This window comes from Leiobunum rupestre, chromosome 1 (genome assembly GCF_980474605.1).
Source record: "Leiobunum rupestre chromosome 1, qqLeiRupe1.1.hap1, whole genome shotgun sequence".
Lineage (NCBI taxonomy): Eukaryota > Metazoa > Arthropoda > Arachnida > Opiliones > Sclerosomatidae > Leiobunum > Leiobunum rupestre.
Genome location: NC_143384.1, coordinates 5,235,889 through 5,257,546, shown reverse-complemented (window position 1 = coordinate 5,257,546; position 21,658 = coordinate 5,235,889). Strand labels below are relative to the sequence as shown.

The 21,658-nt window shown below is 44.9% G+C and overlaps 1 protein-coding gene across 1 annotated transcript in view; it reads left to right on the top strand.

Moving 5' to 3' along the window:
• The window catches only part of LOC149960460 (uncharacterized), a 99,766-nt gene extending 78,726 nt beyond the window's left edge, over nt 1-21,040 (top strand). Inside the window, exons 3-4 of the mRNA XM_090177810.1 lie at nt 11,988-12,198; nt 13,022-21,040. Coding sequence (XP_090033936.1) covers nt 11,988-12,198; nt 13,022-19,725 — 6,915 coding nt within the window. The 3' untranslated portion in view covers nt 19,726-21,040. The remainder of the gene's footprint in view (nt 1-11,987; nt 12,199-13,021) is intronic.
• Nucleotides 21,041-21,658: the final 618 nt, after the last annotated feature.

Below are 21,658 nucleotides of genomic sequence, written 5' to 3'. Positions count from 1 at the left end.
GCCAGAATAACCAGAGTAGCCTTTTTCCCTCGCAAAAATAACTTAAAAACCTTCCTTTCTATCTCGTCCCAAACCCCCCAGTAAGGCACCCCTACCCCTTTTTCCCCATCCCAGAATAACCAGAAGAGCCTTTTTCCCTCGCAAAAATAACTTAAAAACTCGCCTTTCTATCTCGTCCCAAACCCCCCAGTAAGGCACCCCTCCCCCTTTTTCCCCATCCCAGAATAACCAGAGTAGTCTTTTTCCCTCGCAAAAATGACTTAAAAACTCGCCCTTTCTATCTCGTCCCAAACCCCCCAGTAAGGCACCCCTCCCCCTTTTTCGCCATGCCAGAATAACCAGAGTAGCCTTTTTCCCTCGCAAAAATAACTTAAAAACTCGCATTTCTATCTCGTCCCAAACCCCCTAGTAAGGCACCCCTCCCCCTTTTTCCCCATGCCAGAATAACCAGAGTAGCCTTTTTCCCTCGCAAAAATAACTTAAAAACTCGCCTTTCTATCTCGTCCCAAACCCCCCAGTAAGGCACCCCTCCCCCTTTTTCGCCATGCCAGAATAACCAGAGTAACCTTTTTCCCTCGCAAAAATAACTTAAAAACTCGCATTTCAATCTCGTCCCAAACCCCCTAGTAAGGCACCCCTCCCCCTTTTTCCCCATGCCAGAATAACCAGAAGAGCCTTTTTCCCTCGCAAAAATAACTTAAAAACTCGCCTTTCTATCTCGTCCCAAACCCCCCAGTAAGGCACCCCTCCCCCTTTTTCCCCATGCCAGAATTACCAGAAGAGCCTTTTTCCCTCGCAAAAATAACTTAAACACTCGCCTTTCTATCTCGTCCCAAACCCCCCGGTAAGGCACCCCTTCCCCTTTTTCCCCATGCCAGAATAACCAGAAGAGCCTTTTTCCCTCGCAAAAATAACTTAAAAACCTTCCTTTCTATCTCGTCCCAAACCCCCCAGTAAGGCACCCCTAGCCCTTTTTCCCCATCCCAGAATAACCAGAAGAGCCTTTTTCCCTCGCAAAAATAACTTAAAAACTCGCCTTTCTATCTCGTCCCAAACCCCCCAGTAAGGCACCCCTCCCCCTTTTTCCCCATCCCAGAATAACCAGAGTAGTCTTTTTCCCTCGCAAAAATAACTTAAAAACTCGCCTTTCTATCTCGTCCCAAACCCCCCAGTAAGGCACCCCTCCCCCTTTTTCCCCATCCCAGAATAACCAGAAGAGCCCTTTTCCCTCGCAAAAATAACTTAAAAACTCGCCTTTCTATCTTGTCCCAAACCCCCCAGTAAGGCTGCCCTCCCCCTTTTTCCCCATGCCAGGAAAACCAGAAGAGCCTTTTTCCCTCGCAAAAATAACTTAAAAACTCGCCTTTCTATCTCGTCCCAAACCCCCTAGTAAGGCACCCCTCCCCCTTTTTCCCCATGCCAGAATAACCAGAAGAGCCTTTTTCCCTCGCAAAAATAACTTAAAAACTCGCATTTCAATCTCGTCCCAAACCCCCTAGTAAGGCACCCCTCCCCCTTTTTCCCCATGCCAGAATAACCAGAAGAGCCTTTTTTCCTCGCAAAAATAACTTAAAAACTCGCCTTTCTATCTCGTCCCAAACCCCCCAGTAAGGCACCCCTCCCCCTTTTTCCCCATTCCAGAATAACCAGAGTAGCCTTTTTCCCTCGCAAAAATAACTTAAAAACTCGCCTTTCTATCTCGTCCCAAACCCCCCAGTAAGGCACCCCTCCCCCTTTTTCGCCATGCCAGAATAACCAGAGTAGCCTTTTTCCCTCGCAAAAATAACTTTAAAACTCGCCTTTCTATCTCGTACCAAACCCCCCAGTAAGGCACCCCTCCCCCTTTTTCGCCATGCCAGAATAACCAGAGTAGCCTTTTTCCCTCGCAAAAATAACTTAAAAACCTTCCTTTCTATCTCGTCCCAAACCCCCCAGTAAGGCACCCCTACCCCTTTTTCCCCATCCCAGAATAACCAGAAGAGCCTTTTTCCCTCGCAAAAATAACTTAAAAACTCGCCTTTCTATCTCGTCCCAAACCCCCCAGTAAGGCACCCCTCCCCCTTTTTCCCCATCCCAGAATAACCAGAGTAGTCTTTTTCCCTCGCAAAAATGACTTAAAAACTCGCCCTTTCTATCTCGTCCCAAACCCCCCAGTAAGGCACCCCTCCCCCTTTTTCGCCATGCCAGAATAACCAGAGTAGCCTTTTTCCCTCGCAAAAATAACTTAAAAACTCGCATTTCTATCTCGTCCCAAACCCCCTAGTAAGGCACCCCTCCCCCTTTTTCCCCATGCCAGAATAACCAGAGTAGCCTTTTTCCCTCGCAAAAATAACTTAAAAACTCGCCTTTCTATCTCGTCCCAAACCCCCCAGTAAGGCACCCCTCCCCCTTTTTCGCCATGCCAGAATAACCAGAGTAACCTTTTTCCCTCGCAAAAATAACTTAAAAACTCGCATTTCAATCTCGTCCCAAACCCCCTAGTAAGGCACCCCTCCCCCTTTTTCCCCATGCCAGAATAACCAGAAGAGCCTTTTTCCCTCGCAAAAATAACTTAAAAACTCGCCTTTCTATCTCGTCCCAAACCCCCCAGTAAGGCACCCCTCCCCCTTTTTCCCCATGCCAGAATTACCAGAAGAGCCTTTTTCCCTCGCAAAAATAACTTAAACACTCGCCTTTCTATCTCGTCCCAAACCCCCCGGTAAGGCACCCCTTCCCCTTTTTCCCCATGCCAGAATAACCAGAAGAGCCTTTTTCCCTCGCAAAAATAACTTAAAAACCTTCCTTTCTATCTCGTCCCAAACCCCCCAGTAAGGCACCCCTAGCCCTTTTTCCCCATCCCAGAATAACCAGAAGAGCCTTTTTCCCTCGCAAAAATAACTTAAAAACTCGCCTTTCTATCTCGTCCCAAACCCCCCAGTAAGGCACCCCTCCCCCTTTTTCCCCATCCCAGAATAACCAGAGTAGTCTTTTTCCCTCGCAAAAATAACTTAAAAACTCGCCTTTCTATCTCGTCCCAAACCCCCCAGTAAGGCACCCCTCCCCCTTTTTCCCCATCCCAGAATAACCAGAAGAGCCCTTTTCCCTCGCAAAAATAACTTAAAAACTCGCCTTTCTATCTTGTCCCAAACCCCCCAGTAAGGCTGCCCTCCCCCTTTTTCCCCATGCCAGGAAAACCAGAAGAGCCTTTTTCCCTCGCAAAAATAACTTAAAAACTCGCCTTTCTATCTCGTCCCAAACCCCCTAGTAAGGCACCCCTCCCCCTTTTTCCCCATGCCAGAATAACCAGAAGAGCCTTTTTCCCTCGCAAAAATAACTTAAAAATTCGCCTTTCTATCTCGTCCCAAACCCCCCGGTAAGGCACCCCTCCCCCTTTTTCCCCATGCCAGAATAACCAGAGTAGCCTTTTTCCCTCGCAAAAATAACTTAAAAACTCGCCTTTCTATCTCGTCCCAAACCCCCCAGTAAGGCACCCCTCCCCCTTTTTCCCCATGCCAGAATAACCAGAGTAGCCATTTTCCCTCGCAAAAATAACTTAAAAACTCGCCTTTCTATCTCGTCCCAAACCCCCCAGTAAGGCACCCCTCCCCCTTTTTCCCCATGCCAGAATAACCAGAAGAGCCTTTTTCCCTCGCAAAAATAACTTAAACACTCGCCTTTCTATCTCGTCCCAAACCCCCTAGTAAGGCACCCCTCCCCCTTTTTCCCCATGCCAGACTTACCAGAAGAGCCTTTTTCCCTCGCAAAAATAACTTAAACACTCGCCTTTCTATCTCGTCCCAAACCCCCCGGTAAGGCACCCCTTCCCCTTTTTCCCCATGCCAGAATAACCAGAAGAGCCTTTTTCCCTCGCAAAAATAACTTAAAAACCTTCCTTTCTATCTCGTCCCAAACCCCCCAGTAAGGCACCCCTCCCCCTTTTTCCCCATCCCAGAATAACCAGAAGAGCCTTTTTCCCTCGCAAAAATAACTTAAAAACTCGCCTTTCTATCTCGTCCCAAACCCCCCAGTAAGGCACCCCCCCCCCCTTTTTCCCCATCCCAGAATAACCAGAGTAGTCTTTTTCCCTCGCAAAAATAACTTAAAATTTCGCCTTTCTATCTCGTCCCAAACCCCCCAGTAAGGCACCCCTCCCCCTTTTTCCCCATCCCAGAATAACCAGAAGAGCCCTTTTCCCTCGCAAAAATAACTTAAAAACTCGCATTTCTATCTCGTCCCAAACCCCCCAGTAAGGCACCCCTCCCCCTTTTTCCCCATGCCAGGAAAACCAGAAGAGCCTTTTTCCCTCGCAAAAATAACTTAAAAACTCGCCTTTCTTTCTCGTCCCAAACCCCCTAGTAAGGCACCCCTCCCCCTTTTTCCCCATGCCAGAATAACCAGAAGAGCCTTTTTCCCTCGCAAAAAAAAATTAAAAATTCGCCTTTCTATCTCGTCCCAAACCCCCCGGTAAGGCACCCCTCCCCCTTTTTCCCCATGCCAGAATAACCAGAGTAGCCTTTTTCCCTCGCAAAAATAACTTAAAAACTCGCCTTTCTATCTCGTCCCAAACCCCCAGTAAGGCACCCCTCCCCCTTTTTCCCCATGCCAGAATAACCAGAGTAGCCTTTTTCCCTCGCAAAAATAACTTAAAAACTCGCCTTTCTATCTCGTCCCAAACCCCCCAGTTAGGCACCCCTCCCCCTTTTTCCCCATGCTAGAAAAACCAGAAGAGCCTTTTTCCCTCGGAAAAATAACTTAAAAACTCGCCTTTCTATCTCGTCCCAAACCCCTCAGTAAGGCACCCCTCCCCCTTTTTCCCCATGCTTGAAAAACCAGAAGAGCCTTTTTCCCTCGCAAAAATAACTTAAAAACTCGCCTTTCTATCTCGTCCCAAACCCCCCAGTAAGGCACCCCTCCCCCTTTTTCGCCATGCCAGAATAACCAGAGTAGCCTTTTTCCCTCGCAAAAATAACTTAAAAACTCGCATTTCTATCTCGTCCCAAACCCCCTAGTAAGGCACCCCTACCCCTTTTTCCCCATGCCAGAATAACCAGAGCAGCCTTTTTCCCTCGCAAAAATAACTTAAACACTCGCCTTTCTATCTCGTCCCAAACCCCCCAGTAAGGCACCCCTCCCCCTTTTTCCCCATGCCAGAATAACCAGAAGAGCCTTTTTCCCTCGCAAAAATAACTTAAAAACTCGCCTTTCTATCTCGTCCCAAACCCCCCAGTAAGGCACCCCTCCCCCTTTTTCGCCATGCCAGAATAACCAGAGTAGCCTTTTTCCCTCGCAAAAATAACTTAAAAACTCGCATTTCTATCTCGTCCCAAACCCCCAGTAAGGCACCCCTCCCCCTATTTCCCCATGCCAGAATAACCAGAGTAGCCTTTTTCCCTCGCAAAAATAACTTAAAAACTCGCCTTTCTATCTCGTCCCAAACCCCCCAGTTAGGCACCCCTCCCCCTTTTTCCCCATGCTAGAAAAACCAGAAGAGCCTTTTTCCCTCGCAAAAATAACTTAAAAACTCGCCTTTCTATCTCGTCTCAAACCCCCCAGTAAGGCACCCCTCCCCCTTTTTCCCCATGCTTGAAAAACCAGAAGAGCCTTTTTCCCTCGCAAAAATAACTTAAAAACTCGCCTTTCTATCTCGTCCCAAACCCCCAAGTAAGGCACCCCTCCCCCTTTTTCGCCATGCCAGAATAACCAGAGTAGCCTTTTTCCCTCGCAAAAATAACTTAAAAACTCGCATTTCTATCTCGTCCCAAACCCCCTAGTAAGGCACCCCTACCCCTTTTTCCCCATGCCAGAATAACCAGAGTAGCCTTTTTCCCTCGCAAAAATAACTTAAAAACTCGCCTTTCTATCTCGTCCCAAACCCCCAGTAAGGCACCCCTCCCCCTTTTTCCCCATGCCAGAATAACCAGAGTAGCCTTTTTCCCTCGCAAAAATAACTTAAAAACTCGCCTTTCTATCTCGTCCCAAACCCCCCAGTTAGGCACCCCTCCCCCTTTTTCCCCATGCTAGAAAAACCAGAAGAGCCTTTTTCCCTCGCAAAAATAACTTAAAAACTCGCCTTTCTATCTCGTCCCAAACCCCCCAGTAAGGCACCCCTCCCCCTTTTTCCCCATGCTTGAAAAACCAGAAGAGCCTTTTTCCCTCGCAAAAATAACTTAAAAACTCGCCTTTCTATCTCGTCCCAAACCCCCCAGTAAGGCACCCCTCCCCCTTTTTCGCCATGCCAGAATAACCAGAGTAGCCTTTTTCCCTCGCAAAAATAACTTAAAAACTCGCTGTTCTATCTCGTCCCAAACCCCCTAGTAAGGCACCCCTACCCCTTTTTCCCCATGCCAGAATAACCAGAGCAGCCTTTTTCCCTCGCAAAAATAACTTAAACACTCGCCTTTCTATCTCGTCCCAAACCCCCCAGTAAGGCACCCCTCCCCCTTTTTCCCCATGCCAGAATAACCAGAGTAGCCTTTTTCCCTCGCAAAAATAACTTAAAAACTCGCCTTTCTATCTCGTCCCAAACCCCCCAGTAAGGCACCCCTCCCCCTTTTTCGCCATGCCAGAATAACCAGAGTAGCCTTTTTCCCTCGCAAAAATAACTTAAAAACTCGCATTTCTATCTCGTCCCAAACCCCCTAGTAAGGCACCCCTCCCCCTTTTTCCCCATGCCAGAATAACCAGAGTAGCCTTTTTCCCTCGCAAAAATAACTTAAAAACTCGCCTTTCTATCTCGTCCCAAACCCCCCAGTAAGGCACCCCTCCCCCTTTTTCGCCATGCCAGAATAACCAGAGTAGCCTTTTTCCCTCGCAAAAATAACTTAAAAACTCGCATTTCTATCTCGTCCCAAACCCCCTAGTAAGGCACCCCTCCCCCTTTTTCCCCATGCCAGAATAACCAGAGTAGCCTTTTTCCCTCGCAAAAATAACTTAAAAACTCGCATTTCTATCTCGTCCCAAACCCCCTAGTAAGGCACCCCTCCCCCTTTTTCCCCTTCCAGAATAACCAGAGTAGCCTTTTTCCCTCGCAAAAATAACTTAAAAACTCGCCTTTCTATCTCGTCCCAAACCCCCCAGTAAGGCACCCCTCCCCCTTTTTCCCCATGCCAGAATAACCAGAGTAGCCTTTTTCCCTCGCAAAAATAACTTAAAAACTCGCCTTTCTATCTCGTCCCAAACCCCCCAGTAAGGCACCCCTCCCCCTTTTTCCCCATGCCAGAATAACCAGAGTAGCCTTTTTCCCTCGCAAAAATAACTTAAAAACTCGCCTTTCTATCTCGTCCCAAACCCCCCAGTTAGGCACCCCTCCCCCTTTTTCCCCATGCCAGAATAACCAGAAGAGCCTTTTTCCCTCGCAAAAATAACTTAAACACTCGCCTTTCTATCTCGTCCCAAACCCCCCAGTAAGGCACCCCTCCCCCTTTTTCCCCATGCCAGAATAACCAGAAGAGCCTTTTTCCCTCGCAAAAATAACTTAAAAACCTTCGTTTCTATCTCGTCCCAAACCCCCCAGTAAGGCACCCCTCCCCCTTTTTCCCCATCCCAGAATAACCAGAAGAGCCTTTTTCCCTCGCAAAAATAACTTAAACACTCGCCTTTCTATCTCGTCCCAAACCCCCCGGTAAGGCACCCCTCCCCCTTTTTCCCCATGCCAGAATAACCAGAAGAGCCTTTTTCCCTCGCAAAAATAACTTAAAAACCTTCCTTTCTATCTCGTCCCAAACCCCCCATGAAGGCACCCCTCCCCCTTTTTCCCCATCCCAGAATAACCAGAAGAGCCTTTTTCCCTCGCAAAAATAACTTAAAAACTCGCCTTTCTATCTCGTCCCAAACCCCCCAGTTAGGCACCCCTCCCCCTTTTTCCCCATGCTAGAAAAACCAGAAGAGCCTTTTTCCCTCGCAAAAATAACTTAAAAACTCGCCTTTCTATCTCGTCCCAACCCCCCCAGTAAGGCACCCCTCCCCCTTTTTCCCCATGCTAGAAAAACCAGAAGAGCCTTTTTCCCTCGCAAAAATAACTTAAAAACTCGCCTTTCTATCTCGTCCCAAACCCCCCAGTAAGGCACCCCTCCCCCTTTTTCCCCATGCCAGAATAACCAGAGTAGCCTTTTTCCCTCGCAATAATAACTTAAAAACTCGCCTTTCTATCTCGTCCCAAACCCCAAAGTAAGGCACCCCTCCCCCTTTTTCCCCATGCCAGAATAACCAGAAGAGCCTTTTTCCCTCACAAAAATAACTTAAACACTCGCCTTTCTATCTCGTCCCAAACCCCCCAGTAAGGCACCCCTCCCCTTTTTTCCCCATGCCAGAATAACCAGAAGAGCCTTTTTCCCTCGCAAAAATAACTTAAAAACTCGCCTTTCTATCTCGTCCCAAACCCCCCAGTAAGGCACCCCTCCCCCTTTTTCCCCATGCCAGAATAACCAGAGTAGCCTTTTTCCCTCGCAAAAATAACTTAAAAACTCGCCTTTCTATCTCGTCCCAAACCCCCCAGTAAGGCACCCCTCCCCCTTTTTCGCCATGCCAGAATAACCAGAGTAGCCTTTTTCCCTCGCAAAAATAACTTAAAAACTCGCATTTCTATCTCGTCCCAAACCCCCTAGTAAGGCACCCCTCCCCCTTTTTCCCCATGCCAGAATAACCAGAGTAGCCTTTTTCCCTCGCAAAAATAACTTAAAAACTCGCCTTTCTATCTCGTCCCAAACCCCCCAGTAAGGCACCCCTCCCCCTTTTTCGCCATGCCAGAATAACCAGAGTAGCCTTTTTCCCTCGCAAAAATAACTTAAAAACTCGCCTTTCTATCTCGTCCCAAACCCCCCAGTAAGGCACCCCTCCCCCTTTTTCCCCATGCCAGAATAACCAGAGTAGCCTTTTTCCCTCGCAAAAATAACTTAAAAACTCGCCTTTCTATCTCGTCCCAAACCCCCCAGTTAGGCACCCCTCCCCCTTTTTCCCCATGCCAGAATAACCAGAAGAGCCTTTTTCCCTCGCAAAAATAACTTAAACACTCGCCTTTCTATCTCGTCCCAAACCCCCCAGTAAGGCACCCCTCCCCCTTTTTCCCCATGCCAGAATAACCAGAAGAGCCTTTTTCCCTCGCAAAAATAACTTAAAAACCTTCGTTTCTATCTCGTCCCAAACCCCCCAGTAAGGCACCCCTCCCCCTTTTTCCCCATCCCAGAATAACCAGAAGAGCCTTTTTCCCTCGCAAAAATAACTTAAACACTCGCCTTTCTATCTCGTCCCAAACCCCCCGGTAAGGCACCCCTCCCCCTTTTTCCCCATGCCAGAATAACCAGAAGAGCCTTTTTCCCTCGCAAAAATAACTTAAAAACCTTCCTTTCTATCTCGTCCCAAACCCCCCATGAAGGCACCCCTCCCCCTTTTTCCCCATCCCAGAATAACCAGAAGAGCCTTTTTCCCTCGCAAAAATAACTTAAAAACTCGCCTTTCTATCTCGTCCCAAACCCCCCAGTTAGGCACCCCTCCCCCTTTTTCCCCATGCTAGAAAAACCAGAAGAGCCTTTTTCCCTCGCAAAAATAACTTAAAAACTCGCCTTTCTATCTCGTCCCAACCCCCCCAGTAAGGCACCCCTCCCCCTTTTTCCCCATGCTAGAAAAACCAGAAGAGCCTTTTTCCCTCGCAAAAATAACTTAAAAACTCGCCTTTCTATCTCGTCCCAAACCCCCCAGTAAGGCACCCCTCCCCCTTTTTCCCCATGCCAGAATAACCAGAGTAGCCTTTTTCCCTCGCAATAATAACTTAAAAACTCGCCTTTCTATCTCGTCCCAAACCCCAAAGTAAGGCACCCCTCCCCCTTTTTCCCCATGCCAGAATAACCAGAAGAGCCTTTTTCCCTCACAAAAATAACTTAAACACTCGCCTTTCTATCTCGTCCCAAACCCCCCAGTAAGGCACCCCTCCCCTTTTTTCCCCATGCCAGAATAACCAGAAGAGCCTTTTTCCCTCGCAAAAATAACTTAAAAACTCGCCTTTCTATCTCGTCCCAAACCCCCCAGTAAGGCACCCCTCCCCCTTTTTCCCCATGCCAGAATAACCAGAGTAGCCTTTTTCCCTCGCAAAAATAACTTAAAAACTCGCCTTTCTATCTCGTCCCAAACCCCCCAGTAAGGCACCCCTCCCCCTTTTTCGCCATGCCAGAATAACCAGAGTAGCCTTTTTCCCTCGCAAAAATAACTTAAAAACTCGCATTTCTATCTCGTCCCAAACCCCCTAGTAAGGCACCCCTCCCCCTTTTTCCCCATGCCAGAATAACCAGAGTAGCCTTTTTCCCTCGCAAAAATAACTTAAAAACTCGCCTTTCTATCTCGTCCCAAACCCCCCAGTAAGGCACCCCTCCCCCTTTTTCGCCATGCCAGAATAACCAGAGTAGCCTTTTTCCCTCGCAAAAATAACTTAAAAACTCGCATTTCTATCTCGTCCCAAACCCCCTAGTAAGGCACCCCTCCCCCTTTTTCCCCATGCCAGAATAACCAGAGTAGCCTTTTTCCCTCGCAAAAATAACTTAAAAACTCGCATTTCTATCTCGTCCCAAACCCCCTAGTAAGGCACCCCTCCCCCTTTTTCCCCATGCCAGAATAACCAGAGTAGCCTTTTTCCCTCGCAAAAATAACTTAAAAACTCGCCTTTCTATCTCGTCCCAAACCCCCCAGTAAGGCACCCCTCCCCCTTTTTCCCCATGCCAGAATAACCAGAGTAGCCTTTTTCCCTCGCAAAAATAACTTAAAAACTCGCCTTTCTATCTCGTCCCAAACCCCCCAGTAAGGCACCCCTCCCCCTTTTTCCCCATGCCAGAATAACCAGAAGAGCCTTTTTCCCTCGCAAAAATAACTTAAAAACTCGCATTTCTATCTCGTCCCAAACCCCCCAGGAAGGCGACTCTGGCACTTTTTCCCATGCCAGAATTACCCGGGTTGCATTTTTCCCTCGCACAAATAACTTTAAAAAAACGGACGAAAGGCAAGCATAAATATCAAGAATTAGTTCCTAAAAACGATGTAGATGGCAGCATTACCTTATCACGGGACCATTTCTACCTCCCGACTTTAAAGTTTACTTTCGTTCTCGCAAAACGTGGCTCGGATTGTTTATTTTAATTATAGGTGCATATATTGTTTAGACCGAAATTTATTATCTACTCTGTTTAGATTTACTCTTTTGAAATAGCAAATTACTAAAAGCAGAAAAGTTGTTGACTGCAGTGACGTAATTACTGCAGTCAACAACTTGTCTGCTTTATTTAATTATGGTATTAAGGTAAAAAAGTAAATTTCAACAAAGTAGATAAAATATTTCGATCTAATTAATATATTTGATACAATGCGATTCTAATATTAGCCATTCTCTTTGAAATTTTTATGGTTGTACAAAGGATTTTATTTCAGTAAAACACTTAGGACGCGCAAGGTCTAGCATTTTGCTTCAGAGCACATCACTTGTCGATAAATAAGTCCAGTTAATGACGTTTATGGGAATATAATTACAGATCTTGCCCGTTATTTGATTTCACTACTTTTATGGTCTAGAGTAATATAGGACGTGACGTTTTTGTTTAAAGGACCTTGCAATTTTTAAACGAATGGTTTTTGGTGGATTCACTGTTTAACACAAAATACGAAATCGATCCGAAAACTCAATTACAAAAATATACTTAATGACCTAGTATTAAGGCGAAGCGTAAAGACCTCGGGTTATACACAGAGAAATTAGCTTCGGCGATGCCACGTTAGAATGGATTTCTAAAATATACTTAATGACATAGTACTAAGGCGAAGCGCTAGGTATACCTTCGTTGTGTAGCTGTGTACCTTCGTGTACCTTCGGCGATGTCACGTTAGAGTGGCGAATGTATGTCGGAAAAAAATACGGCGAAAGGGAATTCGACGAAAGGGTCTTTGAGTTTTATTATGTAGATATTACCGACGGAATTCTTATTGTAATGTGAACTTTTAACGCCCTATTTAGTTGTTCCTCTTTTGCGCTCTAGTTTGGAAATTTGAAAGATTCCGATATCATTATATCGCCGTCAAAACCAGCTTGTAGAAATTGCGAAGAACAATTGTCCCAGAGGAATGGAATCGCTTTTCCCAAAGACCAGAAGTACTTTCCGAACCAGATCTCCAACCAACGTCCAGTCAATTGGGGAATGGAATTCCAAGTTAAGGCAATAGTCATTTCCGAAAGACCCGTACCTACTGGTAGGTTACACGCATTTGTAGATAGTCATTTATACGCAATACTAAGAGGTTTCGAACAATTCTGATTTTCGGCTATTTTAGATTGCATCCACTACGGTTGAGCAAAAAATGTTTATTGGCGATCGAAAATAATACCTAATATTTCTTGCTATCGCGTTAAAAACCACATAAATCTAATATTAGGCCGTTGCTATTTCCCCCACGCATTTCTGGCGCATGATCATTGAATATAAAGAGATCATAAGCTCAGTTTTAAGAATACTAGAGAATAAACCATTTTTAAAGTCTTTATGAAGTAATGGTTTGTTGTGTTTGTGAAGTGCTTGGCTTGTTTTGGTCGTATTGTATAGTCTTATATTATATCGAACAGTTTGCCGTAATTGTCGAGTATTCAAATATTCTATCAGGTAAAATGCGATTTTTCCAATGTTCGATCAAATAAAAATCGGTTATTCGAATATTTGATCAGGTAAAAATCAGTTATTCGAATATTCGATCATGAAAAACCGATTATTCGAATATTCGATTGTAAAATTGGAATATTTGAATATTTGATCAGGTAAAAGTCGAATATTCGAATATTCGCGATTTTTTTACTACTATTCAATTCGATCGAATTATTCGTTCTTACAAGAAATACTTGGCACACTCGTAGTTTACAGCTAAATTATTATGAAGCCCGAGTGGGTCGCTTTTAGTTTGAACGTGAATGCAACTTACGTTTGGTGTTTAGCTAAAACCCACCAGATTACGATTAATTACGACCCTTTTCTCTATAATGTACTCCTTTTTCTAAATAAATTACTCCATTTTCTTTTGCTAGACCCTCCCGGATCTTGTTCCAGTTCTTCGTCGCGATCGAGAGGAAAACGCTCCGTTTCCAGCAAGTGTGTCTTTATGGTCAGTGGGGAAAACGACAAATCCGGCGTCAGTAGACGCACAAAGATCGACGAAATCCACAGTGACAAGTTCGTCCAAGTATACGCTGACGCCGACGTCAAAACGAGAAAAATCATAACTGAGTACGTTGCAGCCAACTACGACAAGATAGTGGGTTCGCCGGAAGACGCAAACAAGGTTAAGAAAATCATCAACTACGAACACATGCAAAAGGTCAAAGCCAAAATGGACTTCACCTCGGAGCTGCTGAAAACGGGTGATTTCTCCGAGAGCAAAACCAAAAGTCAATTTAGCTCTGAGGAACTGCTCTCCCGAACTAGGTTAAGTCCGACGAAAACCGCCAATACCTTGTACAGGAAAACTATCGCGGTCTCTACGGAAGCCGCTAAGGTTACCGGGGCGGTTGGAACTTACATGTTGGCCAAGAGTGCGATTAAAGCCGTAGAAAGCGGGGACTCGACGGCTCTGGCCATTATCGGAGGTAGAGTCGGTGGGGAAATGGTCCTAAGTAATGTCGGATACTATGGATCTCGATTTGCTGCCAAGTTAGGGACCAAAACCGGCGTGGTGGTGGCAACCAAAGGACTGCGACTCGTCGGGAAAGCTGCCGGACCATTAGGAACTGTCGCCGATATAGGATTGAGCGTCTGGGGCGTGGTTGGCGCCGTTCAGAGATTGAGAGACCCCAACGCCAACAAGTTTCAACAGAACGAAGCTATCGCAGACATCGTCCAGGAGAGCGTGGACCTGTCCATCACGGTGACGGTGACGGTGGCATCGTTCATATTCCCGCCGCTGGCTCCCGTATTTGCCGTCGTTGGCTTCTTCCTTAACCTGTTCGTCTCGGCGGCGGTCTCCATATACAAGGCTCATAATCACGTCAATAGCTTGAATTCTCAAGTACCGCTGTTGGATTTCGAGAAGAGGAACGAATTCAAACGGTACAGAAACGACGTGGATGTCACGCCCTATTTAAAGGACCTAATTAAATTGAAATTTGCTAATAACTTAATTGTAAACGAAAGTGTCAATTTCTTGATTGGGAATTCGCACGTCATCGGTCACGTTCTGCCCTCTCGAACATTCTCAATTAAAGGCTCGTGTCGTATAATAAAGACGAACAGGTGGTATAGATTTTTGAAAGGCTTCTACGATTACAAAAAAACAGTCATTGCTGAGAGCTGTTGGAGCTACGGCGGTGACTGCGACGACTATCCCGGGAAGTGTACCTACTGGGAAAGAAAACACTCTGCTATCGAATACGACGCGTTTACCTGCGAATGTTCAGGAGACGCAGTGACCACTGTCGGCGGTGAACACCTTAACAGTATGGTTGATTTTCGCCAAATGCAAAAGGTCTACGTAGAAAGATCCGCCCCAAACGCGCCAGTCAATTACGACTACGACTTCAAATGTTTGCCTTCTTCGCTTTACGACAGAGGCTTTAAAATATCGCAACGGACAAGCACTTGGTCCTATTACTGCGAAAACGCCATGGCCGTTAAAAGAAAATCAATGTCAGGCGAATACATGCTCTACGACCTTGGGGATGGTGACGACCAAATTTACCTGAACCCGGTTGATACGACTAACAACCAGTTTCTGGTCAAAACCGGAAAGAAGGAGTATTACGGAAGCGCGGGTTCGGACTTTTTCTCCGTAACCGGAAATTGCTCTAATCTGAAGGGTACTCTCGACGGAGGACGTTCCGGGAAAGACAACGTACTCTTTCTCGAGACGAGTTGTTTGGCCGGAGAAAAACTGACGGTCGATTTAAAAAAATCGGAAATGAAATCGAGCGACCACGTAAACATGAAGCTTTTGAACTTGCAAACCATTTACGGTCGACCCGGAGAACGCGACGAAATCCGAGCAGCTTGCGAAACGAAACTGATTGACGGTCGCGGGGGCAAATCCAATCTCTTACCAGATATTATAAACGTATCTGATCTGGACTGCAACGACGCCCAGAGATTGACAATCACCGCGACGAACTTCACGACGATTAACTTCTCGCACTCGCGTAAAAAAGTGGACGTTTTGATTTCGAGATTTGAAACGGGTCTCGATTTCTTCCACACGAGCAACACGGCGGCGAATTTAACCAGTTACGTCTTAAAAATGCCTTCCCAGTTGTTGCAGCGAGTTGACCTCAAGAGCCTCCACGATCACGATGCGATACGATTGGGATTTTTATTCGACAAATCGAAAATCACTCTTACTCACGACCGCGGGACGCGTCCAACCATTCTTCTAGAAGAATACCAGGACGAGTCATATTCGATGATCAGTTATGAGCAGGACTTGACGGTAAGAGTCGTTCACAGGTTGGAGACGACGGACGGTAAACCGAGAACCAGAAGGGGAACCAAAGCTACTGGCAACTATTTCGTGTGTTCTGCGGGACACTGGAATTTGTACGGGGGAAAGATTGACGACGATTTCGTTCTAGCAAATATGAATTCTTTTACTGGACGGATAGACGGCGGCGAGGGTCAGAACAGTTTATATTTGGACAAAGACCTCGACGACATCGTGGTAAATTTGTCGGAGGGATACGTACGAAAATCGAAACAGAAAGCAGGGGTCTCTATAACGAACGTCAGCCGTGTATTCGGACGCAATGCGAGGACGGATCAAATAACGTGCAGTTGCGAGACGTCGTATGTGGCTGGCGGAGGTGGATCATCTCAGAGTGAACCTGATGTCATTACCATCGAGGGCAAATGCCTCAAGAGAGAAGGACAATTAACGATCCTTACGGCGGGATCGACTAGAATTGACAGCGACGTATTAAAAAGCCAGATAGTCATAGTGGTACATCCGGAACCGAACTCTACCTTAACGACAAAGTTATCAGTTTTCAGTAGCTCGTACACCTTTTATATCAAGTGCCCTTTCAATTCCGTTCAATCGTTGAACGCTAATGATACTTCTCCCATCCGACATTTAACGTTGCGATTTATGGAAAATCAAAGCGTTACGATATTCGCCAACATAGGCCAAGACGACGTAATGGAGGAGGAGTATTGGCCTCAACCCATTATTTTGTTTGAAGAAGTTGAAGGTCCTGCCAGCAGACTTTTGATTAATACAGCCACAGGATCTCCGCAAGCCTTTCACCAACTGGACGACTCGCACTATGCCACCCGTCACGAACGAATTGGTCACCTTCATATGCCCAATTACTTCCAATTGCGGAACGGCGATTGGCGAGCCATTGGTGGCAACGAAAATGACGTCTTTCAAGTACTAGCGCGTCTCAACGGAAGTATAGAGGCGGGAAACGGTATCAACTCACTCTATTTTGACACGGCGATCGTGGTCGATGTGGTAAAAATTGACGCTTTGTCGGGGAAAGCTAACTTAGGACCATGGACTACGCTTACCTTCCGTAGTGTAGCGAAGATATTCGGAAGAAGCCATAAGGCGGATGAATTTATCGCCGATTGTCAAACAAGTTTGGTAGCTCTCAATGGCGGAAGCGACGACACGCCGGACGTTATCTATCTAAGAAAACTAGATAATTGTAATAACACTATTCAAGTAATCGCCATCGGTCACATGAAACTATTTAGCGACATCAAAGCTGTTGACTTCGAAGCTCATATTCTGCGAGCGAATAACGGCGACGTCAACTTCCGGGCGACGTTCGACGCCGCCGGAAAGAGAATCTTCGCTCTTCGAGTCGACACGGACGACTTATTGGATTCGGAATCTTCGACGAAGATTGTCGACGGTAAGACTCGCTTCTTACTCAAAGTGAAGATAAGTGGCTCAAACGCCAACGTCTTTTTGCTCGATCTGATCCCGGACACAAATTACTCCTTATCACCCTACCTTCTTTCTCCACAAATAACCGTCTTGGGAAGCAATGGCGAAACGCGTGCGAAGTTGCTGATCAGCAGCTCTGACTCTTCGGTCATCCTGCTACATTCTCTCGATTCGATGACAACATCGACCGGAAACGGTAGTTATCGGGGGTCTCCGATGATACCGAATATTTTTAACTTGATTTCCGGTTCGGCGACGGTCGTCGGTGGACTCCGCGATGATTTATTCGTTCTGGGCGGAAATAACTTCACTGGTTTCGTAAACGGAAAAGGCGGTTCTGACACCCTCGTAATTAGCGATAACCTCAGTGTAGAATACGTCACTGTTGACCTTCAGAATAAAGTAATCCAAGGTTTGGACGAAGAGATTTTCGTTAGTAATATTGAAAGAGTCCAAGGACGACGCGATATGACAGATCGAATATATTGTGCCTGCGACACCGAAGTCGTCGACTGTCGAAGCGGAGTTAATAACTCTTGGGACGAAATCGTCGTACCATCCTGTTTGAGGATGTCTTCTCTGACGGTTACCGTACCAAAATACACTTCAGTGATCAATTTAAGCAGCAAGGGCAATTTCACTTACGAAATAACGGACGACGATGACTTCGACATATCCGCCAATCACACCGCCACTACCAGACACGTGTATCAATTTAAATTAAACACCAATCGAATACACACTCTTAAATTCCAAACGGTTAATCAGTCTCTGTCCTTGCAACTGATGTCCAATAAAATAACCTTCTTGAAAATGGGTGTCGTATCCCCGCTGACTGGCGAGTACGCCAATCCCGTCGTCCAGTTTCGAGAGACGGACGCCGTTGTGGCCGAAATCAGGGTCAAGACTACCGGAAAGATTTACTCTTCCATTTTAATCTCAAAACCAGTGAGGCAAGACGTTCACGGAATACCCGACGTAGTCAACGAATTTTGGGTTGAAATCGGACAAGAAGAAAATTGGGAAGGTACTATTTGCGGCCACAATGAAGACGACGTTTTCTGGATTAAATCGGTTGCATCTATCGGGAAATTAGACGGATCTAACGGTACTAACAGCCTCGTTCTGACATCCAATTTGCTCTCGGAAATACCTTTATTCGTCGACTTGCGAGCTGGCAGTGGTCAAATAATGAAGATTAACGAAACGGCGCTGGTTGAAACTATGGAACACATCCAAATATTTCGAGGACGCCGAAACGATTACGAACTGGTCATGGCGTCATGCGACACCAAGTACGTTTCGAACGGGGATAGTATTTGGTTCACTGATTATAATTGTTCCGAATATAACGTCGTCCTGGAAATCGACAACGAGACAGCAGTCACTTTCAGCGTCGGTTCGGACAATTACGACAGCGTCTACGCGGGCGGAAGCATCTATTACAAATTCAATAGTTTGCGGTCGTTCGATCCAAATTTCGATTTTTGGTCCACCATTCGTGACACCCAACAAGTGTATTACTTGAAATTCGAAATCCTAGATTTGGAATCCATTGCGTTCTCGGAGAAATTCTCTGAACTGCGATACGTAATTTCGAACGTAAGTTACGAACACTCGCTGGACCAATACTTGGGCCCGGATCAAGAATTCTACTCTCAACCCAAGTTGATGAGCTCCGATGGATTTCAACTTCGAGTCTCGCGAGACGGGAGCATAGTTCTAACACTCGCTATCTTGGACCAGGACTTGTCTCTGGACCAAATACGCGATGAGTTGGTAACCGTGTACGGAGAAGTCGCTATAAATCTACAAGTCACGATCGTAATTGAGAGTAAAACGGATTTCATTTACATCGGCAATCGAGGAGACGATGAGGTAAACGTTTTGACCAACACGGACAGTCGGAGCCATCTGGTGGGGGGTGGAAGCTCCAACACCCGTTACGTCATTCTGGATTTGAAATCGAATGTCTACATTTACCCTGGATTCGACGACTACGGGAACGAAACGCAAACGGTTGACTTGACGGAAGTGGTTTGGAAAATACGAAATGACACTAAAACGAAGTACGTTCCACGACTGGTCGAAACCGTCGAGGGACATTTGGAGATTTCGGTTAACCATTCCAGTTTCCCGGGAAAGCTTTTAATTATGGACGGCGCTAGTTACGGAGAACAGTTAGAATTCTTGTTCAACGCTGCGATGACACGATTGGAAAAATCAGACAGAATTAAGAGGTCCGTCGGTGGCATTCCAGCTACAATATGGAATTTTAAAGTTTCACCCATTGTCATATCGGAGGACACGCTTACGGTTTTATCGCCGGACGACTTCGAATACGGTCAAGAAATAGTTGTGTCGACCATCAACGATTCGATGACCGTGGACGCCAATGATTTCCGCTTTGTCCGGAAGGATAACGAGCTAATTGTGACCAACATCGAGAAGAGCGACGACATCAGCCAAGTAAGCTCGCTGATGTTCTTCGACTATTTCGCGGTGAAAGACCCGCATCTCCGTTCCCTGGAACTGTTGCAAGATTTGAAGATTGTCATCAACGATCGAATCATCGAGATGAACTTTAGCCGTGATCAATTTGCGGATGGCCTAGTTCAGCTAGACTATTGGGAAGACGTTCTAGAGAGAGTGGAGGAAAGGGTGTTAAAGGATCTGCCAAATATAAAAAGACAGTTCCGGCTCCCAGTACAAAGCACGCTTTGGAAGCAATACCATTACTTGTTTATCGTTTTGATCGTGTTTGGAAGTGTGGCCATTCTTTTGTCCATTATTACTGTATTCGTACTTCGAAGCCATAAAAAGTGGCGGATACAGAATAAAGCAAATGAATGAAAGATGAAACCTATGAATTAAATACTATATATCAAGCGCGTAGGAACGTTTTTATTTAAGGGGGTACATCTTGGATGTTGAATTTGGCGCCCTCCTCCACAACAGGCTTTTGCGCCCAATTTATAACATTTTGGTGCCCTTTTCGAACTAATTTGGCACCCCTGTCCAATTTCAAGGGGTATATTGTACCCCTGTACCCCCCGTTCCTACGCCACTGTTATATATGGTAGTTTCCATTAAAGGAAATGTACGAGAAAAATAGAACGCCATCTACTTTTACAAAATGGAACAACCCGCGCTTAATGCGTCCGCTTTACTTAACGAAATTTTTACACTCTTCAAATGTATTATTTTATGAAAATTTCGAAACGAATTCCGCGAAATGGTGATAAAAATAAATAAATAAAAGGCGGAACCAGACGTTTCAAACCGCTTTAATTGCCTTAGTCTATCTGAAATTCATACCATTTTTTATATTTATCCTTTAAACTGAACGGCAAACCTAGAGAACTATTATTTCATGAAAATGTTAGCAAATGTGTTAGTGTAAACAATATCGAGGATAAATTTTGTAAGTTCTACTTATTAACGCGCCTTTTTTTGTAACAATGTAATTTTCAACTACTTTATAATACCGTAAAATGTATTTGAAAAATGTAGCATGCGTACCGATCTCTGTCGGAACCAAGTACAAAAAATCTTTTTAAATTTTGAGTAACCTTTTATTTTTAAATTAAACTTTTTTAAATTAAATTAAATAATTTGGCAATCTATTAGAGTAAAATTTAATTAAATTGATCTTTATTGGGATACCCCGCAACTCGGCACTAAACACAGCGACGGTAATAACTAATATTTAATTATGTATGTATTATTTGGTATATAAAAAGTAACACCTTGTTCATTTATGAAAAATTGGAGAAATAAATCGTAAATTATTAAATAAAGTTATTTAATATAATTAATAAATGTGAAAATTACGATGGTAAAAAGTGGATTTTTACGTTAAAGCCAAATATCAAAGCTGCTTGTTAAATCTGGTTTTTAAAAATACCTTACTTATTTATAGCTCATTCCATTACATTGATAATTTACTAAAGGAATTATAATCTGATACGCAACCTTTATGGACGACCCATTATATATTTTTTAAGTTAACTTGCATATAAAAGGTAAAAGTGCCCAAAGCTGTAAACGTTGGTTTTCCCAAACAAATACCTGAAGTTATATTCCCTTTATATTCTTGTAATTGATCTATGTTATTTGAAAATTTTTCTTCAAGAAAAAATAGCTATGTAGCGGGGAATTTTGATACAGGGTGAATATTTAAATCGGGCTGTGATTATTTATGTAAAATATCAAATTTCGAATAAATTCAACGCACATGAATTTTTGAATTTATTTTAGTGACGAAGCACTACATAACCAAAATAAAGGCGATCTGACTGCCTCAATGACCTTTAAAATCCCCACTATTAGGGTGGTTAAAAAAACGTTTTCCCATATAAATTATACGCACATGATTTTTTTATTAATTTTGGTGAGAAACATCACCTAATAAAAATAAAGGCGACCTGCCCCTCTCGCCCACCTTGCCTACCCCAAACTATGGTGCCCACTCCGCTTCGCTGCGGACTTATCGGATCCTCAAAGTCGATACCTTTTAGGCCGCGTTGCAAGTTGACACGAATGTTTTCGTTGAGCTCTCCTCTTTTACCCTTACTATTTGGCTTCAGACGTTTTTGGTGCCACTATGCAAAAAATTTGAAATATTTAAAAGTTCTTTCCATAAAAATTGATTTGCAGGTTATACGCCCTTCAATAAAAAGTTTGCTTTGAACCGATTTGATACTACATGACTTTATATTCCAAGAATTAAGAACGTTTTATCACAACCCAAATTAACAAACAAGATGTTAAATGTACAATACGA